The sequence below is a fragment of the Podarcis tiliguerta genome (genome assembly GCF_965153285.1).
Source record: "Podarcis tiliguerta genome assembly, chromosome: 9".
NCBI classification, from domain to species: domain Eukaryota; kingdom Metazoa; phylum Chordata; class Lepidosauria; order Squamata; family Lacertidae; genus Podarcis; species Podarcis tiliguerta.
In genome coordinates, this window is record NC_139542.1 from 25391023 (window position 1) to 25418319 (window position 27297).

Consider the following 27297-nt stretch of genomic DNA (forward strand, 5'->3'; position numbering starts at 1 on the left):
CACCCCCAGAAGGGAAGAGAAATAGGTGATAAGATCCACGCGGCAAAGCGAGGTTTTAAACTGTGGGAGGAGCCCCGCTGAACTGAGAGGAGCTTGCTTCTGAGTAAAACGTGCATAGGATTGTGGCTCTCGGGATGAGTACCTCTGAGCACTTCCACTGCTAGGAAGGTATTGAGCGGCGTCGACCTAATATGAATTTGTGTAGGATTATGCGGCGAGACAAAAACAGCATTCACTCTGCAGTATTCTGAACGTAAAACCAAATGGTCTCCATGAAAGGTTTTGCGCTGTAATTTGTATTGGAATTGTATAGGGTCGGTACTATGGAGATGCCTATGGACAGAACAGTACTACTTTTGCTCCCAAAGGGAAACGTAAAGGACCTTTTTTATTTTTTTATTTCTTGGAGGCTTGGTGTCAGTCTACACTTCTTATCTCTATGCGTAAGTATCGCGCGCGCGCCTGCGCAGAAGCGAGCTCCTGGTAACCAATAGGGCCGGAGAAGGCCGAGGACTGCCGCGCATCGCGCGAGAATTTAACAGTACAGCGTGACAGAGGAAGGGGGGGGGCGTGGAAGGTAGAGGAGCGCCGCTCTTCCAGGCCTTAGAAGCGGTGTTTGTCCCTCGTGTCCGTGACGTTGACCCGCATCTTTCACCCTGTCTCGGGGTATCAGGTCAGTCCCGAAGCGGGTTGAGCGCTAAAGAGGCGGGTTAAAACTGGAGTCGCGTGAACCGTTCTTCCTCGTCTTAAAAGGACTCGGGTCGTTGCAGTGACGTCCGCGCTTGCCTCGGCTGTGCCGCTCTGAGGAATAACTTTCAGCGAGTGCTGCGTCACGGGCGGGGCGGCGGGAATGTGTCTCGCGGTCGTTCTTAAAGCTGAGGAGACGCGAGGCGGGCGCGTCACTCAGGTGCTTTGCTGGTCTCCTCGTCGCCCTTCTCTCGCCTTGTGAAGCGCAGAGTTAATGATATACAGTATGCTAATACAATACTGATTAAAGAGCTGTTAACTATATTCTGCTTTTTCTCCAAGGAGCTCGGGTGTACGGTATATGGTACAGCCACTGTTTTGTCCTCACAAACAACCCTGTGAGGTAGACTCTCGGCTAGTAAGATTTTTAAGATTATCCAGTGAGTGGGAATCTGAACCTGACTCTGCCCAGACTAAATCAGATGCTTTTAAAATCATCTGGCTCACTGGGAAACAGCAGTCTCAACGTTTCTACATCCGGAGAGCCCCCCCCCCCCGAAAAAAAAAATCATGTATAACACAGCCGTACGCATGTTTGCTCAGAAATAAATGCTGCTCTGTCCTGTGCGGCTTAACTCCTGAGTAAATGTGCGTGGGGTTTGTAGCATTTCTTGTTACCCATTAGGAGTGCAATCCGAAGGCAGGGAAAATTGAAACCAAAGTTGATTTAACTGCTCACCAGTGCCCTACCTGGCATGTGGCAATGTGGATGTGGGGGTTGGATAACTGCTTTTGTATTTTTCTGTTTTGTGGAGTATTGAAAAAAAATGTACTTTTGAAATGTGTGGGGGTGGGGAGAGCATGTCTGAGCAAGACTAATTGTGCTTATGTGGTACACAAATAAACTGTGAGATCTAGGTGAGGAAGCTACTAACAAAGATTAGAATTATTCCACTGAAACCAGAATAAGCACTACATTTAATCATTTTGGGGTATGAGGAACTCTCTTCAACCTGGTGTGTATCTCGAGGAGGAGACATGTTGGGAAATGTGCATAAGAAACAACACTTGCCTGTTACAGTATGACAGTAGGTCATCAGCTGGAAAGTTTGTATCAGAATCAGTATAATTGACTGGCCTAGAAGCATTCCCAAGTTCCACAGTAAGCCTGTAATTCAGAGCACACAACATAAGATCTCAGGTTCACTTCAAGAAGGATTATTGCTAACCAATGTTTATGTGGATGAAATATTGTGAGCAAATTGATAGTATCCTGGAAAGATGGAAGTGTTTTTCTAATGCAGTAAAACTGTCTTCACCCATTTGGATGTCACAGAAAACGATAGTTAGTGAATAGTACCAGTAAGTGAAGGAGGGAAACTGCTCCTAAGAGGACTGAAGGTATGTGCAAGGCCAAATGATAAATCATGGTTGGATGGTGCATCTGAATTGAACCTAAGTGTTCTTGGGGCAGAGGTTAGAAAAAGAATACAAACTGTAAAATTGACATCTATTTGCATAGCTGCTTTAATGATTCTCTTTGAAGCTAGACTACTAATTGTGCAGTGGCCTTTTGCCTTAATTATTTGCTCAACAATAGGAAATTGCCTTGGTGAATCATTCCAGGGTCTGATTTGTTGTCAGCATTCTTTATCCAGAAATCACCATCCAAATATCTTTAGACACTCACAAACAAGGCATGATAGCAATGCACATATCCTGACTTATTGTATCCAGCAATTTATTATCAAAGAATACTTTGTTTAACATAAAAGCTGCATCCTACTTTCAGACATGAATAGATTAACCTATGAATTTGTCGTAATCGTTTATTAAAGCTTTCATAACTGCAAGAGAACAGTTTCCAGTATTGCAGTATTATAGTTTCCAAGAAATATGACATGTAGATGTTGCCTATATTGTGGTTCTTACACATCTGTGATTAAGTTTGAATTAGCCCTATGTATGGTGGTCAGTACCTTCTGTTTTTAGAATAAATTTCCTATGTTCATTATGTGGTTAAATCCAGTACTGACATTTTGGTAAGCCAAAGATCTTAGTGGGAGAGTTGTACCTATGTTGCATTTCTGCCCTAGTAAACACAGCATGATCTCATTTATCACTGGAAACTATAATTGGAAACATGTTGACCTTAATCATCTTGAATAGTCAGCTCATAGCAGAAAAAGAGCTTCACTCCTCTTCCATGTAGAAGTACTCATGTTGTAGTCTGTAGGGTCTCTCATCAAGATATTGCTGCATTTTAAGATGCAGGGGCTTTTGTCAGAATGATTATTGCATGAAGTAGCTATTATAGCTGTTGTATTTTTGTTAAGACATTGTGCACATAAGAAGCAGAGTGCAATTTTTTTCTCCTCTACTTGATGAACAGCCTGTTACTTCTCTTTGAATATCCTCTCTTATAGCTGCAATCATATACTCCATTGCCTTAAAATGATGAATGAAGCTTTCTTCTGAATAGACATATACCAGATTGTACTATAGATTACTTTTTAAAGTCGTCTCTTGTGATGAAGGTCTTTAATTTCTCTTTTTCTCTCTCTTATGACAAAACTTGCAGAGAACCTTTTTTGAGTGGAACTGACCTGAGTAACCATTAGAAGGATCTTTATATTATTAAGTGCTATCTTGACCACTGCTATTAATTTTGCTTTAAGCTGATTTCAGAAAGCAGTGCCTCAGTGGTGCAAAAGGGCCATAATATGGAAGCAACCAATACTACTGATGTTTCTGTGCAAGGGTTGCATTTGTAAACAAAATTAAGGAATTTAAAAAATAAAAATAAAGCTTTAAAGAATTATTGAATGAGAAATGGTTAACATTTATTTATTTTCTTCCCTTTATGGTAAGGTCCCAGGGCAGGTTACAGCAACATTAAGACATAACATAATAACACAAGAACAGTTTAAAACCACTTTGGTGGATTGTCTAGTTCCCAATGTGTTTAGAGTACCACCTTCTAAGTAGAGGAGAAAATGTTTCTACTAAGCTTCTGATTCAATAAAAAGAGTACAGTAATGCATTCACATACTTCACATTTGTTGTATGAGGAAAGCAGGCTAAGAATTCTATAAAACTTTCCCATTTAACATTGTTTTACAGAGCTTAATGTTATAAAGGTTCAAACGATCACAGTATAATCCCATGACTAGAAATAATAATAATTTCATTTTCATTTTCAGGTGAAAGGGTGACAGAAATGGAAACTGAAACTGTAAGAAGTAAAGCCATGGAAAAAGAAACCACTGAACAAAGAAAGGAACGTGAAAAAAAGAAAAGGTCTAGAGTTAAACAGGTGCTTTCAGATATAGCAAAGCAAGTAGACTTCTGGTTTGGCGATGTCAATCTTCACAAGGACAGATTTCTTCGAGAACAAATAGAAAAATCAAGAGATGGTTGTGAGTTAATTAATTTAGAAATAAAACACCTTGCTATCATGTAACACCTGGGAAGAGAATCTTATTTGGTTTATATGCTTCTTGCTGCTGAGAACCAAAATTGTCTACACTATTTATTATGCAGACTTTGCTTTAATTTTGTCAAATGTTTTTATGTGCATCTATAGAAGTGCTTCAGAGAACCAGTGTGCAATAAATATTCTGCTGTGGGTTCTTAAAGGGATTTTGGTGACTACTCCCACTATCATTATCTGTAAGTTTGTGGAAACGAGCATTGAAAAGTATCATATAGTAGAAAATGTCAAGTACAAGGGAAGCAGTGGAAGTCGTGTGGGGATGGAGAGGGTTACATATCACAGTAGAGGGTGGGATATCAGATGCAGGATGTCCTACCTTATTCCTGCATTGCCGAAGGTTGGACTAGATGACCCTTGGTGTCCTTTCCAAATCTACAGTTCTTATGATTCTAATTGCAATGTGTTTATTTCTAGATGTTGACATATCACTTCTGGTTTCTTTTAACAAAATGAAAAAGCTAACCACTGACAGAAAATTGATAGCACGTGCAGTTAAAAGTTCATCTGTGGTAGAGGTAAGTATAAAACCTTGTCTTTTGGTTTTTGTGTCAGTCTGAGTGCAAACAAATATTGAGGGAAAGAGTTCCCTAATTGCTTTGTTTCTTATAGTTGGATTTAGGAGGAACTGACTTTCCCAATTGGTTTGTGTCTTGTAGTTGGATTTAGAAGGAATTAGAATCAGAAGACGGCAGCCACTGGGTGAGCAGCCTAAAGATGTGGATAGTCGTACAGTATATGTGGTAAGATATATCTAAATAATTATGAACTCTCTTGCTTGTCTAAATTGAACTTCATGTTTTTCATTTAGCTTTTTCTCTGCAGTTTCTCCTTAGCAGAGGCTAATGAAATATCGTCAATTGTTTGTCACGGTTTTTGATACTTTTGTAGTTTTGATCCAAAGCTCCTTGTTTCTGCCAGTTGGTGCATTCAGCTTTTATGTACATGGTTTGCCCAACTTATTTTGTTGGGGGGGAGGAACAGGTCTTGGTGCATAAAAATCTATTTCCACCTATCAAATGAATAAGAGTCCATGCAAATGTGGTAACTCTTACACTGAAACAGGTTGCTGGATTTTAAAAAAATAAATGTTTAAAGCTCTATGCAGATGTGTGCGCCCCTTTACATTTCTCATGTGAGGGCAAGAACAAGGTGTTGGCTCACCTTCTCCAGCACAATTTAAATTGCATGAGAAGCCTCCATGAGTAGAGCTAGTTCTCTGTTGCGGTCATTCAGCTCTAGTGCATAGTGTGTGGTGTGTCCAGGTCAAAATTGGACCTAGCTTGTCTTGGCCAAGCTGCAAGCTTATTTTGGACCAGGATACCTTTGTTCAGTTATGTGCACTATAGTAACATGTAGATTGGATTACTGCATTATGTTGTACGTGGGACCGCTTTTGAAGACTATCAGTTTGTTCAGAATATACCAGCTGATAGCTAAGAAGAACAGTAAGGTGTGAAGATATAACATGGTTGTCCTACTTCACTGGCTGTCAGTTGCTTTTAACCTTCAAAGCACTATGCAGCTGAGAATCACCTCTTCCTGACCACTGCAACCTTTTTTTGAGACTTTTCTGTATTACACATACAAAAGAAAAGTCTTATACAAGTCTGCTAATCAAAGAATTATTCTTTTGTTAAGATTCAATTACAACATGGTTTACTTGGAAACTAATTTGATTTGTGGATATCCATTTATTTAGTGTCCAATTAAAAAAAATTATGGAAGCAAAATAGCTTATGAAAAACACAGCCACTAAAAAAAAAATCTGTAGAATCAATTACCCCCCAAAAGAATGCAACCTGTAGTCTTTTTCCATTTTGATGTTAAGCATATAGTAATGTGAAACCATGCAAAATCCATTATGTTAAATTACTTCTTTTGATCTGCAGCTATGAAGAATGCATAGTGTTAAAAGCCTTGAACATGGTTCTTTAATCCTGGTATATAGGACAAGGTCTTTTGGATGGAACCAATCTGTGTGCTGCCTATCATGTTGTTGCATGTGGGTTTCTAAGGCTTAATTTAAACTTTTATGCAGGTACTTACAATTTTCATAACCTTATTTCCTAGAAGGAGCTTTGAGCAATGATAATTCACTTTTGTTGTCTGTAGCTCTTTCTCAGTTCACCCTCTTGTACGTATAATAATAGTTTGATAATTGTGCACCATAAGGATGGGGACCTCCAATGTTAGCTGACATGTGAAGAGAGCCTGTCTTTCCTGTGAGTGCTGCTCTCCAAATGTCAGAGTCTTAACTACTCTTTACAATAAAAAAGACAGCCTTAGCAACCTAAAATGGGCCTATGAAAATAGTCATGTTTATTAACTTCAGTGTGTCTACTCTGAACAGGACTGGAATGAATTACCTCCCAAAGTTCTTTCGTGGTTCACTCAAATTGTGTTAATCGGACATTAATGCATACAGTTAAAGTAATGGTTCTTTTATTACATTCAGTAGCATGAATATATATACCCATAATTTGCTTTTCGCTTTTGCTGTAGGAATTACTTCCGAAAAATGTCAATCATAGTTGGATTGAAAGGGTATTTGGGAAATGTGGCAACGTGGTTTATATCAGTATCCCTCGCTATAAGACTACCGGAGACCCAAAGGGATTTGCATTTGTTGAATTTGAAACAAAGGAACAGGCAGAAAAGGCAATTGAGGTCAGTTGTGAACAACTTGAAATAATGGTTTGCTGTGTTACTATTTAGCTTCATGTCTATATACAGTTTCAACTTCTGTATTCCTATATTTTACTTTTTAACTCCTTGTGTGGTTATAGCTATTTAACTTCAGAGAATATGTTACGGGCTCTCTACACTGAGAATTTAGAAATACAAAATTATCTGAACTCATCTGTAATTTCTGAAAACTTTACAAAGACATATATATTAATGTGTCTTATCTTTAATTAGTGAAATTAACAAAAACAGCAAGTTTCTTACCCTGGCGGTGGATTTAAAATGTCCTGGCAAAGAATGTAAACTTCATTAAAATACTAATTTATACTTCATCAGGCAGATTATGTTTTCTTGTATTACATAGTTTCTGGTTCCTTCCCATTGGCAACTATATTCTGTCACCTTCATTTTACTATAAGGCCAGCATGCAAAATTCATTGTTAAAATTAACTTTCTGTCCAACCCTATCCATATATACTCAAAGCTAAGTCCCACCAAATTTAGTGGGCTATACGACACATTCTTTTGAAATGCTAAACTTCACCATGCTAATAGTTGACAAAGAGCAGTACATAGAATATACTTGTATCTTAGGTTAAAGTCCTATGCATACTTTCATGGCAGTAAGCACTTCCTGCATAGATTGCCCTTTATATTTATTCTTTAATTCAGTACATATCTGTGCCAGAAAGTGGTTATTTAAATATAAATCAGCTTAAACCCACAACTTAGAATCATAGTAGAGTTGGAAGGGATCACAAGGATCTTCTAGTCCAACCCCCTGCAATGCAAGAATCTTTCGGCCAGATGTGGGGCTCAAACCGACAACCCGCAGATTAAGAGTCTCGTGCTCTACTGACTGAGCTACTTCCCTGCATCTCTTCATGATCTTCTTTCAACCAAAAGTAACCAATTCATATCTTTCATGCAACAAATTATAGATACAAAGGTATATAGAGGGGTGTCTGTGGAAAAATAACTATTAACAGTTAACTTACATTCTCTAATTTTTGAATTTAAGTACTTGAATAATCCTCCAGAAGATGCACCAAGAAAGCCCGGGATGTTTCCCAAAACAGTTAAAAACAAGGTCGTACCTGCATTACCATCAAGTGATTCCAATGTAGTTGGTGAGTTGAAAGGTGATAGCTTTATTTTTGTCCATCAAGTCTTTATATTTTACTTTATCTTCTGTTAACATTGTATGGCCCAATGTACTCCAATCCATGGGCATAGCCAGGATTTTTGTAAAGGGGAGCAGGCAGGAGGTGGGGAACCTCAGCTATGTATTTATATTGATTTTTATTGATGGGGGGCAGCTGCCCCTCCCTGCCCCCCCTGGCTACGCCCATGCTCCACTCCTTTTTATTTTACGCTACTTTCCAGTTATCAATATAAATAATTTTTTTCTGTTCAACTGGATTCATTTTGAAAGGTATCGTAACTTTTACTTAAGTCTTTAAAGGGGGCCCATTGAATATCAATAGTGGATTGGTAGAGGATAGTTAAACCTGCTTAATCCCATTGAAACTAGTGAACTAAAAATTAAATACAGCCAGGCTGATTTGGATGATTTCTGGATTACAGCCATGAAAATATTCAGGGTAAATAGGATTATTGTGACAATTTTCAGGTGAAGCTATCTTGGTCAATTGTAGCAAAACCAACAAAGTTATAATGACATAAGCTTTCGTGGGCTACAGCCCACTTCATCAAATGCATGAAGTGGTTATTTAGTTATTTAAGATGTTACCAGACCCTTTCTTTGTGGGTTTATAGTATCAAGTCTTTCATGAAAATATCTTATTTTATTTAGTTGCTCTTGTTCAGCACTCCTTCTAAAACAAAAACCATGACACTTAGTCTCAAACTCTGATTTTGCTAAACTGGGATTGTGCTGACTCCTGGAGTTAAATAAGTGTGATATACCTTGTGATATTTTGGGTTATTTAGGCCAGTCAATCTTTCTGCCTAACAGAACTCACAGGGTGAGCCTGAAATGTTGTGGGACAGAAAATAAAAGGTAGTCCTCTATACTATGCTGAGTTCCCTGGAAGCAAAGTGGGATAAATTTGTAATAATTGAAATACAGAATGTCAAGACAGATATTATTCACTTTATATAGAAGAAAAGAAGAAGAAAAAGAAGAAAAAATCCAAAACAAAGAAGGAGAGTACCCAGCAACCAACTGCAGAAGCAAAAGAATTAAATGTGGGCATTACTACAGAACACACAAGTAGGTCAAAGAGACACAGGACAACGTCTGAGAGCTCTGAAATGGAAGCATCAGAAGTCCAACGGCCGTATTCAAAGAAAGAGAAAAGGAAGTTTGATAGAATGGAAAGCTCAGGTTCAGGAGAAAGTAGACCAGGAAAGCGGAAACGATGCCACTCTGGGGATGGAGAGGTGTCAGTTGTAAAGGCAAAGAAAACATTTCAGAAAGATGCTCATTCTACAAAAGAGGAATCTACAGAGGGACCAGAGGATCCCAAAGGTAAGAGGCAGATAATCTGTTTTTAAATTTCACTGAAATATCTGACCAAGTACAGAGATTTTGGATAATATAAGCTTGGTGGTGTAAATGTAATTCAGCTTAAAACCTGAGGAGAGAGTAAATTCAGACACCAGGAAATAATTAATTTTAACAGAAGAACTATATTTGGATAAGTAGCAGACAAGTAAAAAGATGCTTATTCAAGTGGTCAGATTAGATGAAAATAAGGGCGTTGTAAAAGTTGGACATTGTTGCTTACCTGCCATTGTTAGCAATGTATTAAAAGCTAAAGTGGGGTGAACAAGGATTTATTACTACTTAAGATGCAAGACCAGCTTGCACATCTATGATTTGTTTTATTTGTATTTTGCAACTTATATATGCCATGATTGTAATAAACCTCTAAGCAGTTTATACAAAAAACCATAATATTCCATGAACTATGGAGAGAACAGCTGGAGAAATGCTGTTCCTTCTGTGTTTCTACCTCAAATGGAAATTGTGGTAGACATGTAGGCATATAGAAGATGCCTACAAAAAGTCTATAAAGAAGTGTCTCCCAATTTTGGCCATCTGGAACCCTATGAGTGGCAGGCAAGACTCTGTTGGTAGGGCTGCCACTGGGTGATGCTTTGTTGATGTTGATGCTTTACACGGTTTTTATTGTATACACGGATGGATGTTGCAAACTTAATTGATATTTTTTATGAATACATTACAAATATTTTCATAAATAAATAACTTGCAGGTACTTCTTGGTAGGAGTAGTGGTGCTTTTCCTGGCGAGGTACTTGTCTTCTAAAATTTATGAAGAATTTAAAAACATTCTGGTTTACCCAGGCATTTAATGGCTGAAATGTTCTGTTCCTGAAACCCTTGAAATTTTTAGCTGTGAAGATATGCCTGTTTTAGGTGTGAGAGAAAAACAAAATCCTGTATTTTTTATTTGTTTTGCTTGTTGCCCTAGGCTCCTTTGGGAGGAAAGATGGGATAGAAATTTAATAATGCTGTAAAGTAATATTTAAACATATACACAGTATTGTAGGAGGGCAACCAAGATAAGGGGGCCTGGAAATTAAGCCATTTGGGGAATGGGGTGAGAGAATTGAGTATGCTTAGTCTAGAGAAGAGAAGACAGAGGTAACCATCTTCAAATATCTGAAGGGCTGTCATGTAGAAGATGGAGCAAACTTGTTTTCTTCTGCTCCAGGGGGTGGCTCGAATCAATGGCTTCAAATTACAAGGAAGAAGATTCCCAGTAAACATTGGGGAAAACTTTCTGCCACTTAAGAGCTGTTAAGAGTTGTTAAGTGGAATGGACTACCTCAGAAGGTAATAGCCTCTCCTCCATTGGAGGTATTTAAACAGAAGTTTGGGGGTAATTTTTCAGAGATTCCTTCGGAGTTAGACTAAATGACATGGGGTCCCTTTCCAACTCAGTTATTCTATGAACTTCTTTCTTCAGTTCAAAGTAGAGTCAGTATAGTATAGTATAGTAGTCAGTTTGCTAGACTGTTTGCTAAAGTGACCCAGAATCAAACCCTTGGAAGAAAGGCACTAAAGTATTTATAACTAGCCGTTCTTTGCTTGTTAGCTATTTCTTTTTGCTTTTCCACTTAGAAATTTCCACTGAAGAGGAGAGAGAGGTTGGTGATAAGAAAGATACATCTCTTTCAAAATCTAAAAGGAAACATAAAAAGAAACATAAAGAGAGACACAAGATGGGAGAAGAGGTCATCCCACTGAGAGTCCTTTCAAAGTATGTTAAAGCATTTTTGAGTCTTACTGTATTGACAGTAAAATACAGTGTTGGGCTGCTTGTGATCCAGAAGCTGCTGTTTGGCTACTTCCCAGATATGAAGTAGTCTACACAAGAACTGTGTTTTAGTGTTCTTAGGTACCAACCGCCCATGAGAAAAAATATTACGTAATTTTGACCTGTCAATAGTGCTGCTTATGTGTTTCCATTCAACTTGTTTCAGTTCAGGAGTGTTGCTGCTGCAGCTTATATTTTGTCTTATTGAAGCACACAAACTAGCCTGTTACGGTAAATAAAAACTCCTCTGCTGATGCAACTTGTTTTACATTTGTAAAACAAATCAATTTTACCTATTATATCACTGTGAAATTGATATTTGCATTGCATTGTGGATAGATGAAATGGCTTGTTCTCTTTAAAAAAAGAATTTCATGTTTTAAAGCAAGTTTATTGAACCTTTTTATCCTTTTGAAATGCTTACTTTGTCATTCGCCTTCTGTGTACATTTAAAATCTGTGTACATGTGAGTGGCTCTTACATATATACTATCAAATGGAGGGTCCAGGATGTACACCAGATCCTTTGCTAACAATTTCAAAGAAATCATTTTGAGCAAAGGATTGAGCCTAAAAGATTAGATGGCCTTTACTTCAAAGTTTGTTCCAGTAGAGATTTTAAAACAGTTTGTGGGCCAGTGAAAGATACTTAAAAAGGTACTGACCATAGATGGAAGAATTTGAATGTTTTCTTCATTCTGTGCCACACCTTTTTAAAATAGCTGTATCCAAGTGAGAGGAAAAATTCTCAGGCACATTCAGCCAGTTCAACAGTTATACAGCAATATAAATTAAATATGATAATTTGTTCCTGTTGAAATCAAAGAGATGCCAATGTTCTAAGCTTTGGCCAGGTTATGACTCTTCAGAAGTTGATAATAAAACTTTATGCAGTTTTAGAGCAGTCGTTCTTATTATACATGTTGCAAAAGCACATTTTAAAAAAGAGTAAAATATAGGTGAATGAAGTCGATATCAAAAGTAAATACTTCTTTATTCATACCAAAGCTTCATAGGAGCAATGGCCACTTCTGTATTAACTCTTACAGTGGTACCTCGGGTTAAGTACTTAATACATTCCGGAGGTCCGTTCTTAACCTGAAACTGTTCTTAACCTGAAGCACCACTTTAACTAATGGGGCTCCTGCTGTCGCTGCGCCGCCAGAGCATGATTTTTGTTTTCATCCTGAAGCAAAGTTCTTAACCTGAAGCACTATTTCTGGGTTAGTGGAGTCTGTAACCTGAAGCGTATGTAACCTGAGGTACCACTGTATATGCATTAATACAAACAACTTTGTAACTTAATATTCCACATGTTTAAGAAAGCATTGTCTGTACATAGCCCTTATCCGCATGGCTCATAGTCCATCACCATTGCTAAAGTGCAATTCCAGATTTCACACAACAGAGTTGCATGTCAGCAACGGTAAAGGGTTACAGCAATGAACACATCACACATAGAAAATACCTACTTTTTCCTTTTGACCAATAGACCTGTTGACATTTATGCCAGTAAAATGACTTACTGTTTGACGTCTTGCCAGTTAATCCCTATACCTTCTTTTCACTAGAGGGAAATTAATATATTTTCTGATTGTGGAATCGTGCAGTACTAAAACATAGAAGCACTTACTTTAAAAATAGCCAGCAAATACCTCCATGTTAAAATACAGAAAATCCTTCAGTATGACGATTGAACTGGTAACCCTATTTGAAGAAGTTCCACATGCAATAAATGTAATTCCATATTTTTGGATTTTTTGCTAGTAAATAATTGAGTAATGTTGAGTAAGGTGATTAAATAATTGAGTAATGTTGAGTAAGATGATTAAATAGGATTTGCCATCACTAAAATATGAAAGCACTTTTTTAAAGGAATAAAACAAGTACTTCCACATTAAAGTAGTGGGTAGTCCCTTACATTAGGTGAGAATTTTTCCTGTGAAAGAAGATAGACGTCATTGCTTTAAAAAAATAAATCAAGCAGCTTTATTTTGAAATTATATCCATAATCCATAGAGCTCAAGAGCATTGTTCAACAATCTTAAAACACAAAATAAGTTATAAAATTATCAAAATTATAAAGACTATACATAAAAAGCTGAAGCAAACAATTCACAATTACCTAGTTTTAAATTCAGTACAGTTCTTTTAGCATACTGACTGAATCACTGTCAGATGTGACTTTTTTGAACAAACAAAAGCTTACCAGCACAATTACAGAATTCTTCTTAGAACCTTCCTTCATCAGGGACTACATACTGTGTAGTTTGTTGCCTGCTTCAGGCTGCAGTTCTAACTGCATTTGCTTGGAAGTTCGACCCACTGAGATAAATGAGATTTGCTTCCAAGTAAGTGTGCATGTAAGTGTGCACAGACTTCTGTTTTCTATTTCAGTCAGTGTAGCAAAACATGCTTTTCTACAGGAGCAGAGAGCATCTTGAAAGCAGGGCAGGTAAAGCAAGTTTTCTCTAGAATATCCTGTTACAGAGATTCTGCACACCTTGCTGGAACATGGATTAGAATATAGCAGATATTGCAGTCAAGTAAACAAATGTCTGGCAGTGGTTCTTTCCATGATGTTGAATTGAACAATACAAGAACACTCAAGTTACAAACAACTCATGGTGGAGTTGGACTCACCTCTGCCAAAACATGGAAGCACTTACCTTTTTTTGTACACACAGAAAGCACCTCCATGTTAAAGTAGAAGGGTTCCACATAAAGCAGCACCTTTTGCTATCCAAAGCATTAAATATAGCAAATTATTTAGTTTTAATATAAACATATTTGAGAAAAATACTTCCCATTTTGCTTACTTACCTTGCTCATTCGCTTTGGTGTTTTTTTTCCTTTTCAGCTTCCTTTAATAAAGTGTTGGCCAAGCTTCTATTTATTCCATACTTTAGTAAAGGGTACCATTGAGCCTTTATCTCAGAGTCATTAGGTAGATCATTTGTTATTTAAAGCCCTCTCTCAGAGAATGTATGTTCCTAGATGGGTCAGAATCTTTATTTTTCTTCCTCTCTCATCCTGCCCTCCTGGTGTCATCATCAAGGATTAACACTATTACCCCAAGATACCATCTTTTTAAAAAACAAAATAAAACCCATATCTGCTTATTTGATAGCACAGATTAGGTTAACAATGAATCATTCTCTCAATTGTACTATCCCCATTGTGTTTTTATCAGCAAGGCTCTAGCTGTTTGAAGAAACATCTCCATGTTAAATGAATGTAAATATATAATTTGGTTCCATGCTGGGCTTTCCTCTCAGCTGCATTTGAACAGTAGAAATGTTCCTATCTCCATAGATTTGGGAACATTCTAACTAGTTTTTCTTACCTTTTTTAAAAAATACTCAACTGGTTAGCAGAGGCAGGTTGACCAGTCTTTGTGATTTACTTTTACATTTTTGGTATTAATCTGTGATACACTGGTGTCTTTTAATGTAGAAATGTACAAAGTAAGATTGCATATTGAGGATTAATAAAGGTAATGCATAATTAAACTCTGTGTATTGATCCTGAGTATGTACTGTCGCTTAAGAACTTAAGTTTAGGCCAAGGTCTAGTCTAGCGGTCTTTGCCATACTTTTAGGAATCAATCGCTAATGGATCCACTGGAAATTGATCATTATGTCATGGACTATCTAGTGGCTGCTAATAATTTATTAGTAACTGCTAATCTTAAGAAGGGGGACGCGGGTGGCGCTGTGGGTAAAACCTCAGTGCCTAGGCAGGGTGAACTCCTCTCGTTCGGTCCCAGCTCCTGCCCACCTAGCAGTTCGAAAGCACCCCTAAGTCCAAGTAGATAAATAGGTACCGCTTTATAGTGGGAAGGTAAACGGTGTTTCCGTGTGCGGCACTGGTGCTGGCTCACCAGTTCAGCTTCGTCATGCTGGCCACGTGACCCGGAAGTGTCTTCGGACAGCGCCGGCTGCCGGCCTCTTGAGTGAGATGGGCGCACAACCCTAGAAGAGTCAGACAAAAGTCCCATCTTGTCCAGCATCCGGTTCTCACAGTGGTGAACCAGATGCCTATGGTAAACCCACATGCTACTAGCCATGGTTGCTGTATTCTGTCTTAGCATTTAGTGGACTACTGTGAGAACAGAATGCTGGACTACTGTAGTTTGGCTCTTTTCATGTCCTTTTGACAGGAGTGCAACAGCACTCTCACCACTTGTGTTACCCAGTAACTCATGTTCAGATTTGTTATTGTGGTTTTTAAAAAGCATGATCCACCAGTCTCTTTTCTAATCACTTTAGAAATGAATGGATGCAGCTGAAGCAAGAATACTTGACACTACAGAAAGCCAGTATGTCCTCTTTGAAAAAAGCAATGGCCCAAATAAAAACGTTGACTGCTGGAGAAATGGAAACAGATGCCTGTATACCTAACCAGCCTGCAGCAAGAAATGGAAAATGTAAAGAAAATTGTGAGGTTCTTCATAGCTTGTGCTTATCCTTAACAGAAGAAATGACATGCTAATTGTAGTTTAGTGATTGGATATTTGGATATTAAGAAGTATGTAGTGTTTTCTTGGAAGCAGAAAGGACATTAAGAGGGGGGAAATTTCAGATCTTGAAAATTTCTCTAGTTCTCATCATGCAAAATTGATTTTCTTTAACCAGTTGCACCGATTTGTATGTATACAGGAGAACTTGTGAAATGTTACAAAAACTGAAGAATAAACTAGTGTTCAGCATCCAAGATCAACCTTTGGGCTTTAGAACCAAGAGGTTGCATATCAGTAAATGAATTTTCTGGCATTAGGTTTCTGTATGCTGTGTAGTTAGGGTCCAGCACCACTCAGTATATACCCATTTAAATGACTAACTTGGTTTCATTAATTTCAGTGGGTCTGCTCTAAGTAGGGCCAACTTTGGATACAAGCCAGAGGTCTCATAGTTTTTTTCACTGGTTTTGTTGAAGAAATCAAAGTAGTCAATATTACTGTAATTATCAAAAAAAATATTGAGAACTAAATAAAATTTGTGCTATGCTTCGCTGTAACAACCCATTTCTGTACCAACTTTGTGAATAGTTTCTTTATTCATTGCCCACTGATTTAGAAGAATCAAATCTATCTAAATTCACTTAGCATTCAGAAAGATTGCCTAATGTTGCTTTGCAAAGTAAGTTAATCATATTGTTTTAATTAATGTTCATTGCCCATATATGCAGTACAAGATGAGAGTGTTAACTTCACAAGAGCACAACAATCAGGTTGTGAATATACAACCTTAAAGTAGTTGTTTGGCTTTGTATGTGCTGATAACTAGAATTAATGGTACTATTTATATACTGCTCATGCTTATAACTTAAACTGCAGGGCCTTTACTTGTCATGTTGAGGCATATTTTGATGCCACCAACAGTGATCTATATATGTTAAGATATATAATATATATATATTAAGAAAATCTTATCTGTTTCTCCAAAATCCAGCTTCATTAGAACCAACCAAAAATGTCAGAAAATAGCTGATGAGTTTTCCCAGAACTTTTCATCGACCTAAATATTTCACAAAGGAGGGGATGAGGAACAGAGGGGGAAACAACCAAAAGTTGTTTAGTTTAGAGTTTAGAGTTTTGTTTAGACTCTGTTTCCAGATAGAAAGTGCAGGCTTCAATTAATTGTTGCTAGATGTTGCAGGTATCATGTTATACTATAACTTATTTTTAAAAAATATGTTTTGAAAATAACACTTGACTGCTACTTAGATCTGTCTCACATTCTTTTCTCTTGGACTGCCTTTGCTTCTTATAGAAATATTCCTAGTAATATATCCAATATAAAAAATATACCAAGAGAGGTATTGTGCTATTTTGAATTTGTCCAGTGGTAAATTGTTACAAGTGAAATTTTGATGAATGCTCTCTTCTTTTTCAAATGAGCAGCTTCCCAGGATGGTTCAGCTCCTGTTGAAAAGGTTCACACAATGGGCCCCCAGTTTGAGGGTGGCGTAATAGTGAAGATCATTAGTGCTGAGCCCTTGCCAGGCAGGAAGCACATCAAGGTAATGCCTCTATAGCCTCGGGGTAAAGGCTATGTAATTTGCTTTGAAATCTTTTGAATATGGAATAGCATTTCAAAAGGTCAAGGTAACTCAGTTGCACAGCATCTGCCTAGCACGCAAAAGGTCATAGGTTCAATCTCCAATATGTGCAGGTAGAACTGGATGAGACCCCCTTCTGAAACCCTGGAGAGCTGCTGCCAATCAGTTACCTGTTGTTGCTGCCCTACAGCTCCCATAATCCCTGACCACTGGCCATGCTGGCTAGAACTGATGGGAGCTAGAGTAAGGTTACCAGATTTTTTTCAGTGAATCCGGGGACACTTTTCAACTTCAGTAGGAACGATAGGATTTTGTATGGAGGGTAAATCCACGGACTGTCCCTGGGAAACGGGGACATCTGGTAACCTTAAGCTAGAGTCCAACAACATGTGGAAAGTTGACTACCCCTGGTGCAGACAGTTCTGAGCTAGATATACTAGTGGTATGCCTCTGTATAAGTCAGTTTCCTTTGTTCATAATTCTGATCGCCAGCTAGGTGTGCACATGCCTTATAATACTTGCTAAAGGATTGTTTAATTGAAGAACCAGGCTGAGAAAATCTACATCAGAGCAAAAAAGATTTCAAACTATTTTGGTTGAGGAAAGAGTTTATCTGTAAAAGTTGTTTCTATTGGTATGGCTTCCCCACCAAGCCTCTATAGTTCAGTCAGTATAGCATGAGACTCTTAATCTCAGGGTTGTGTGTCTGAGCCCCAGATTGAGCAAAAAATATTCCTGCATTGCAGGGGTTGGACTAGATGACTCTCATGGTACCTTCCAACTCTATAGTTGTGATGCTATGATTTTATGATTTGCTGATGGGGAAACAAACCACAAGTGCGGGTTCACAGGTATCATAAAGCCAATCTTTGGTTTGTTTCTTCCTCAGCACATTGAAAGGAGCAGAGGAGGAGTGAAGCCCAAACAAACAGCAATTTATTTAAAACTTGTTTAAACTGACATTCCATCCTGGCTATCATGTTGCGTGTACAGTAGTATTTTAATTCTGCCCCTTAAAATTTAAACATTGACCTTGTTCATACTTGTAATGAACTTCACAAACTTGTGAGTGCTTCTTGTTATAGTCCAGTATAGACAGCTGGTGTGGAACAGCAGTTTAAAGTTGAGCTGCAGAAGTCTCCAGTTCAGATATTTCCTCTGCTGTGAACTCATTAGATTGCTTAAAGCAAATAGCATAGTCTCAGTCCCATCCCTCTACCCTGTAGTCTGCAGCATGAGAATGATAATACTGACCTATATTTACATAACTGTTGCATGGCTTGAAACAAGATAATGTATGTGAAGTTCTTTCATTATTGTTAAGTTTTATGATGATTTAATGATTTCTCTGAGACAGCACTGAGATACGTCTTTGAGAAAGATAAAGCCCTAACCTAACCTTGTTGTTTTGTAACTTCAGGTTTATCATCTTGGCTATTAGCAAGGCAAACTTGACATTGGCTTCTAAATATTAAATGTCTGTCTGAGATTGCTCATGACAGCAATATGGTCATAGCTAGAGATAAGAGGATACTCTTTATTGTATCCACTTCTATTGGTGAATTATAGCATGCTTTATAGGTTCAGAGCTGTAAACCAGAGTGTGTAGAGTATTAGAGCTGGATTGGTAGAAGATATCTAGACCATGTGGCACTAGCATGACAGATTTTTCTCTTTTCTCTTTGCATTTTTTTGCAATCACCATTCTGTGGTTAAGTGTAATTGTCAACCCACCCTCCCTTTCATGGCTCATGAATGGTGCTTCCAGATAAATGCATTAGGAAAGATATTTCTTTGTTCGTGACACATCAGTGATAATAAGTGAAAACAGTTAATAGTAGAGATGTATTTCCTTACGAGTGTGGTATATGAGCCCTGTGAAAATGTAGGGAAAAAATGCTCCCCACCGTGGTAAGTAGATAAAAGCCTTAATTCTAATGGCTTGTCTTGCTTGTGTTGCCACAGGATATATTAGCAACATTAGCTAATGTTGCTTATGTTGACTTGCTGGAAGGTGACACAGAGTGTCATGTGCGGCTTAAAACTCCTGAAGATGCACAAACTTTATTAAAATCACATAAAGAACTACAGACGAAACACAATTGGAAACTTGAGGTCCTTTCAGGTAAGATTTATTGTTGAAATTCACTGGGTTTGTACATGCCACATCAGTTTTATGACTATTTCAAGATTTGTTGAAATTGTGATTTGTATCCTGAATCCCCCCCCCCCAAAAAAAAGTATTCTAAACATAGCTAGGGCCATACAATTTTGGAACCAATTTTTTCTGCCTATATAAGTGGCTGGGTAAGAAATTATGAATTTCCATCTGGTGAAAAAGCCCAATAAGGTTACACATCACATCATGACTTTACTTCTCCAGAGGTGGTGGACACACACCACCTTTTTGTTGCCTTTTTACTACTGAAGACTGGAAACATGGGTTGGGCTTTGCCCACTGAGCACACACCCGTGATATCACGTCAGTGCATTTCCTGTCTTCAGCAGGACAGACATTTTGTGAAGTCCCAGTCCTTGAAGGAGCTTTTCAGTCTGTGAGCATGGACAAAAACCTACTATTGTGTTTGCAAACAGCTGGATTGAGGCCAGTGTGTGTTAAACAGGATATGGTATATCATCAGCAGGACGTGGTTTCCCTTATTCTGCATCCTCCTCTACTCTGTTCAGATTATAAGGAGTGAGAATGTGATAAGAAGTGAATGTCATAAAGTTCTGCTGGTGGTGTCTCTTTTCCTTTTAATTTTTTTTAAAAAATATATTTTAAAATTCTCATTGATAGAAAGCTGAGACATAAAATTATGCATCTTTTGTCTTCACAAGAATGTTTTTCTTTGCATTAAAGCAAGTGTGGAAAACCTTTGGCCCGCCTGATGTTCCTGAACTACAACTTCCATCAGTCCTATCAAGCATAGCTAATGACTAGGGATGATGGGAGTTGTAGTTCAGCAACATCTAAAAGGCCAAAGTCTTCCCTACACCTGCATTAACGTGTATTCCATTTAAGAAATAAACTGTTAAAAGTTAACAATTGTTTTATAAAGTTGTAGAAAGGTTGTTGTACTGATATAGCGGAGGAAACCAAAACATCTTCCTTCATACAGATATAACACACAGTTACAACATTCTTTTATTCAGGGGATCATGAACAACGATACTGGCAGAAGATCTTGGTGGACCGTCAGGCTAAACTTAATCAACCAAGAGAAAAGAAGCGGGGTACAGAGAAGGTAAGATAACCAATTCAGAACTCTGGATTTTGTGGGCAAGCATCTTAACTCAGATTTATAAAACTTAACTTGTTTTATATGGATAAGGTCTCGGATTCAGTTTTTTGAAACTAGAAATGGAGCTGTGATCTTTGAAAGCTACTGGCAGTCTGTATAGAGAGCATGGGAGTAGATGAAAAAATGGTTTTACTTAATAAAAAATGGCTTGATTATATTCAAGGGGAAGGGCTCAGTGGTAGAGTATCCGGTAAACTTGTGTAAGGACTCATGTTAAATGACTTCTGAAAGCACTTAGCTAAATATTAAGAACTGTATAAAATGCCTTAAACATAAAATATAAAGGTACTGAGTAACTTTTGCCACTGAGAATAGATTGTTCTCAGCTAAATGGACCATTGATCTCACTTGGTATAAGGAAGCTGCATGTATTTCATATGATGTCTGTTCATTTTCATCTCCATCAAAGGCTAGTGGTGTAGCTGTGAAAAACTTTACTTGTAAACATCACTCCATTGACTCCAGAAGACTATATCAGATCAGGTTAACAAGCATTTTCTTATTCATACACCTTAAGGTAGCTCTTCTATTTCTGGGCTTTGATACTAAATTACTCTTAATGAGCTTCCATTAGGTTAAAGGTAAAGGGACCCATGACCATTAGGTCCAGTCGCAGACGACTCTGGGGTTGCGGTGCTCATGTCGCTTTACTGGCCGAGGGAGCCAGCATACAGCTTCTGGGTCATGGCGCCAGCATGACTAAGCCGCTTCTGGCGAACCAGAGCAGTGCACGGAAACGCCTTTTACCTTCCTGCCGGAGCGGTACCTATTTATCTGTTTGCACTTTGACATGCTTTCGAACTGCTAGGTTGGCAGGACTCCATTAGTTTAGTGACTCCCAAATATTGGAGATGGGTTGGAAAAGCTTTTATTGCAGGGCTTACAAGAAGTTAAACACAAGACTGATAAAATGTTAAGGAGTTGTCTGAATCAAGTAACAAGTTCTTTAAAAGAGAAACTTCTAATGATACTGTTTCTTGCTAATTTTTAACCACGTGATTCTTTAACAAATCACTAATGTATTTTACTCATGAAAACGTAATTTCTAGAACAATTTTCTGTTAAGAATACTTTATAGATTTTAAAAGTTAGAATCAGAACATTTAAGACTGTACACATTATTAGAGCCCAGTGATCTGATAAGTCTTGAATCTTATTGTTTCACATTGCTTTAACCTTTTTGAATATATGCAACTAAAATTCTCTAGGAAACATTGTGGTGTTAATTACCCTTTAATTTTTTGCATAACCATTAACCACTTGAGTGTTAATGGTTGGTGTAAAGCCTTGTAAATTAGCATCTTCCTTTTCATGAACTCAAATCCTGGATTTACCCCAAGGAAATGGAGCCTTTGTTTCTGTCTGCTACATTTTGTATAGAAGAGAAATAGTGTTTTGCCTGCCTCCAGTTACTGTGTCCTTCCTTATTTCAGTGCAAATGCATGCTTGGCAGTTGGAAAATAAGGTGGAGTTCCAATAATTTGAGAATATTGAACAGTTTCCAAAGAAATCTCATAACTTATTTAAAAGCAGGGTTTTTGTTATGCATTTGAATATAATCTTGAAAGCAACAGTACAAAATCCATACATCTCATCTGAACCCATATCTCCCAATAACTTTAAGACACAATAGAAATTATTATTTTATCTGTACCCTCTTTCCATAAGTAAAGTTTTAACCATTCATGTGTCCCAGTATGTAATACTGTGAATAGCCTTAACCTCCTGGTACTTTCTACCAGAATCCTTGAGAGTTCCTTAAGCAAAGAACTGCAGATTAATTTACACAAGCAGTATTATCAAAACAAACTGTTAAATGGCAGATAACAGCTGCAGCAGCAGCTAGCTGCCATTTTCCTATCACCCTCTTCTGTCATCTTGCATCTCTAAGAAACATCCGTTTCATAGCTTATAAACAACCATTTAAATGTTAACATAGCAGACATTTAATAAATAATGCTGGTATTGGATAGATTTGGAGGAGCTTTTTAGGAGTTTGATTTTGTATATTGATATTATTAATGTTCTAGCCGATCTTGGGACTTTGCGTCACTGTAATGCAAATACAAATAAAGCAGGTGAATGTTTAAAAGCTAAATACCTTAATTTAGTGTTTCTTGAACTTCATGAGTTGCTCCTCCTTTCTAGATACTCCTTCCCTAATGTGGCATTAGCGCTACTGTAGCACTGGAAGGGTTCTGAAGAGCATCAATCCTATTCTGCCAACCTGAGCCTTTTCTTGCCAATATATGCCTATTTAACAGAAACTCTTGAAACAACCTTACTTGATTTACAGCAGTGTTGCATGCTGTACAATGATTTTGAGGTCAGATGGTGGGGTTCTCCTTTCCTAAAATCAAATTTTATAAAGGTCGAATTTGGACTGATTTAATTATGGGCAAGAACTTGCACTGCTGCATTTAAGTAAATTGAACATGTCTAGGTCTTATGGTACATCCATGAAATCCTTTATATTGAGAGTTTGCACTAGAAGAAATATTGCCTAGATCATACAAAAAAAGAAAAAATGTGAGCACTTTTCCATGGAAACGTGTTCTGCAAAATCTTGTTTCTCAGAACTCCAAATGTCATTTCAATGGTGATAACTTCCCTTGGTTTGCTTGGGGGAAGAGCAATAGAGGATATAGTAAACTCTGTGTGGTGGAAATGTAGCCAACTGTATAAATGTCAGTTTCCTATATTGCTCCATCCACTTTTGTCTTTGGCTTCACCCACCATTGGAATGCACCAACCACCCCAAAAGTGTGTGCAGCTATCAATGCAGGATTGCTGGGACAAAGAGAAACACGCTAGCTAGTCCCCCATTTTTGAAACTATTAAATCGCCTAGTTACCTGGGACCTGACTCCAGCTGCGAGCAAAACACACTGCTCTCTTGTTAGTTGGAGAACTGTGTGAGGCATGATTTGGCCTACTGTGCCTTCTTTATCCCATGTTGTTCACAAAGCTTATCAGTCATCTTCTTTGCTTGTATTTTACATCAATGCACGCTCAGACCACATTGGCATAAATTGTAAACTTTGTATGCATAGCCCATAGGTGGGGAACATGTGGCCCTCCATCCATTGGACTCCAACTTCCGTTATCTTTGACCCGTGGTGGTTCTGGCTGGGGCTGGTAGGAAAACGCACTGGTAATCAGTAAAGCTTGCATAGCAATGGTGTCACCAATGCTCCCTGCCTCATCCCCATCAGGATGCCACATTTTGGACCAGTTGAAGTTTCCAAACCATCTTCAGAGATTGGATGTCAGTCATCTTGTTTTTCTAAGAATAGTGGTGCTTTTCCTTAAAGTGTTATTTCATTGCATTCTACCTTCACCTGTTGCAATTGGTTGTAATAAGATGTTTTAAGAATCTGTGTCTTCTTTTTAAAGATATGCTGTAGGATTTCAAACATTCAAATTAACATTTTCCACCAAAGTATTATTATTTATTTAAAGAGCAAATATTTTAAGGTTACAGGATTAATGGCTGAATAGCCCCACTGTGTTTTTGCATTAGAGAAGTACCTTGCTAATTAAATGTTACAATTCTGAAGAGGAACCATGAGGATGGTGTTGTCAAAGATAAGATCTATGGCTCTCAACAATTTAAATGTCTTCCATTGAAATAAAGGGAATTAAAAATTTCTTAACATTTGCTCAGTCCTTTCCAGTATCAGCAGGGTTCTACGTTTGTTTTATGAAGGTTATAGTTGCAAATGTTGGTTTCAGTGTTAATCCTCATCTTCTCTGACACATGATAAATTAAAATGACAATACAGTGTAATTAGAAAATGCTTCTTGGTCTTTTTTTCCTCTACAGCTGATTGCAAAAGCTGAAAAAATGAGGCTAGCGAAGACACAAGAGATAAGCAAGCATATCCATTTCTCTGATGACGACTAAATTCATCTAATTTACTTGTATGAATTGCTGTTTAGAAAAGAAATTAAACTGTTCTTCTGAAGAAATGATCTCTTTGCTTCGTAATATTAAGGGACACAAATAAAGACACTGTGCATTCCTGTTAATACAGTCATTTGAATTGCTACTTGGCCTTGTTTTAGAATGTATTAAGCAAGCTTTTATATGTATTTGTCCCAGGTTTTTTGTACAATGCATTTTTAAAAACTGAGGTGTAAGTATGATCCAAATAAAAAGGCTAAATCTTCATCATTAATTGGTATCTATTGTTGAAATAAAGAATGAGAGTTCTGACACTTTCATAATGACTTGTAGAAATGAGACCGCTCTTGCTTTCAAAATTAGGTAATTTCTTCGTTAGCAGCAAGTTTTGCAAGCCCTCCTATGCAGAATGCGAAAAAAGAGCTGAATCTGTGGGTGTGGAAGTAAAGTAGAATAATAAACTTAAGGTAAAAATAGAATTGTACATTTAAACTGATGGGGACCATTTTATATTAAACTTAATTTGCTGAATTTATACAGTCCTGTACAGATTAATTTGCTGTGTTGCACGCTTCCTAAGATGGGTGAGGCTTCTTTCTCCAGACCCAAAGAATCCTTATTGTAGACCTGAGAGAGCCAATCTACCGGTACATCTTAGCATTGTAAATGAAAGCAATGTCTTTGCCTCTTGTACTCTCAGAACATTTTATTAAATCCTTTCTTGCTCTTACTTTTCAGTGTAAATGGGAGCACAGGAAATAGGCTGCATCATCTCTCTGATTTTGCTCAAAAGAATTTATTATGGGGTACAAATAGTTGTTTAGGAACTGGTTGAAATGTAAAAATAAACTAAGACAAATGTTCTAAATGGATGCCAATTCTCATAAAGTTACCATTACACACTATAACTGAAAAAGAAGAAGAGGTCTCCAAAAGGCAATTTAGAAACAGAGACTGGGGTCTAATGCATTGGATTTTTTTAAAAAAAAAAAAAACCTTCCTCTGCACAGCTGGCACTGTTGCAATTATTTTATTTTAAACTACCCCACACACCCAAGCCCTTGGCTCTCACTTTTTCCTTTGTTAGTCAAGAGTTGCTGGTGTACTGTAGGAGGAACAAAATTGAGCAGACATGTAGGAGTTGCTTTGCCAAAGTGCCCTGCGATTTATAGGCTTGTAGAAAACATTCTTTTTTTAAGGCAGCGCACAGTGCCAATGCAGTTTCCTTTTCCAAGCCACTGTTAAAATATTTCAGTACTGTTTTAATTTTTCTTTAATTTAGGTTTGATGTGGATAGGGGCAAATGAAGGGGAGGGGTGCAGCATAAACACTTAGCAAGTTTTATAACTGAACGTGCTCTCATAATATCCCCGCTGTAGCTGACGTCCTGGAAAACAGAAATGAATGTTAAGTTACATGGTCCAGAGAGCCAGTGTAGCATAGTGCTTAGTGCTTTGGATGAGGACCTGGAAGACCATGTATTAATCCAACTAAAACCACAAGGTGACCTTAGGCCGGTCACTGCCTCTCAGCCTAACCTACCTCACAGACTTCTTGTGTGGGATTCAACAAGAAGGGGTAGAAGAACGCTGTATACAGCCTTAAACTCCTTGGAAGAAAAGGTGGGATATAAATGCAATTAAAATAATAGTTATAATTATAATGCTACTATTTAAGAATTACCATTTAGTATAAAAAGGTAAAGGTACCCCTGCCCGTACGGGCCAGTCTTGACAGACTCTAGGGTTGTGCGCCCATCTCACTCAAGAGGCCGGGGGCCAGCGCTGTCCGGAGACATTTCCGGGTCACGTGGCCAGCGTGACATCGCTGCTCTGGCGAGCCAGAGCCGCACACGGAAACACCGTTTACCTTCCCGCTAGTAAGCGGTCCCTATTTATCTACTTGCACCTGGGAATGCTTTCGAACTGCTAGGTTGGCAGGCGCTGGGACCGAACAACGGGAGCGCACCCCGCCGCGGGGATTCGAACCGCCAACCTTTCGATTGGCAAGCCCTAGGTGCTGAGGCTTTTACCCACAGCGCCACCCGCGTCAGATCCCATTTCTAATTATCCTACCATTTAGTATAAGATAGGATAATTAGAAATGGGATCTTACTGTACTAGATGTGTACAAGGAGGACACAGGTGGAGAGAGGCCTTGCTGGCTGTTCTTCCTTTGAAGCTGTTAACTTATTGAGGATATACTAGAGAAAGCCAACTGGAGCATATTGCAGAAGTGCTGGAAATGTTCTTGGTAAGGTTTCTGTGTTGATCTCCATGGGGCAAGTTTTAGTTGGTGATTTTGCTGTTGCTGGGATTTGGGAAAGTCTCAGGCTCTTGTTTGTATTAGATGCAACTAGATATTTTTTAATTCTTGACTTCAAAATAAGGTGGTTGGAATGCATGAATACTTATGCTGACACGGTAAGTTACTATTTTTACTATTTTGTATCTCCCTACAAAGCGCGCACACGCAAACAAAATTTAAGATTCCATTTGGCCATGGCAGTGGTGGGTAATGCTGTTTTTTATTTCCTGGCCAAACAGGCATCAGACTTGCTAGAAAGAGTCTCTGTCAGCTGAGCTACACTTAAATCTTAAGAGAAACCAAGACACATTCTCTGCACGCACAGCATTGACAAATTTTGGAACGACCAAGAGTGCTGCTGACTCTTGTCTAGGATATGCCAGAATGATACATTGTCGGGCCACTTTTTCCAGTGGTTGCAGCAGTGAGGTCTTATAGAGAGAAAAAGAATTGTTCCATAAAGGTTAGCTGATATTTAATTTTTGAGCTGAATTTCCTTGTAGCCTGGACATTTAGGGCTTTGACTAAACAGTGGCAAA

General features: G+C 38.1%; 1 protein-coding gene across 11 annotated transcripts; it reads left to right on the plus strand.

Moving 5' to 3' along the window:
* The first annotated feature begins 12 nt into the window (after positions 1-12).
* LARP7 (La ribonucleoprotein 7, transcriptional regulator) lies at positions 13-24725 on the plus strand. Of its 11 annotated transcripts, none has more exons than XM_083457347.1 (14): positions 55-168; positions 3891-4106; positions 4274-4359; positions 4598-4698; positions 4840-4923; positions 6686-6850; positions 7890-7998; positions 8994-9362; positions 10983-11121; positions 15449-15618; positions 17083-17201; positions 19206-19365; positions 20397-20488; positions 24371-24725. In XM_083457347.1, exons 4-14 carry the CDS (start codon positions 4633-4635, stop codon positions 24449-24451), a joined length of 1554 nt encoding a protein of 517 aa, XP_083313473.1. In that variant the 5' UTR covers positions 55-168; positions 3891-4106; positions 4274-4359; positions 4598-4632; the 3' UTR covers positions 24452-24725. The 11 variants fall into 11 exon arrangements, with proteins under 11 accessions (XP_083313479.1, XP_083313473.1, XP_083313475.1 ...); XM_083457355.1 differs by lacking the exon at positions 55-168 and adding an exon at positions 494-673; XM_083457348.1 differs by lacking the exon at positions 55-168 and adding an exon at positions 494-673 and having other exon boundaries at positions 15449-15606.
* Positions 24726-27297: the final 2572 nt, after the last annotated feature.

Coding starts and splice junctions, on each gene's coding strand:
- LARP7 (XM_083457349.1), top strand. CDS start 3,908: ATGGAAACTGAAACTGTAAGAAGTAAAGCCATGGAAAAAGAAACCACT. Junction 15,619..17,082: donor TGGAAAATGTAAAGAAAATT/GTGAGGTTCTTC, acceptor TCAAATGAGCAG/CTTCCCAGGATGGTTCAGCT. Junction 19,366..20,396: donor GAAACTTGAGGTCCTTTCAG/GTAAGATTTATT, acceptor TCTTTTATTCAG/GGGATCATGAACAACGATAC.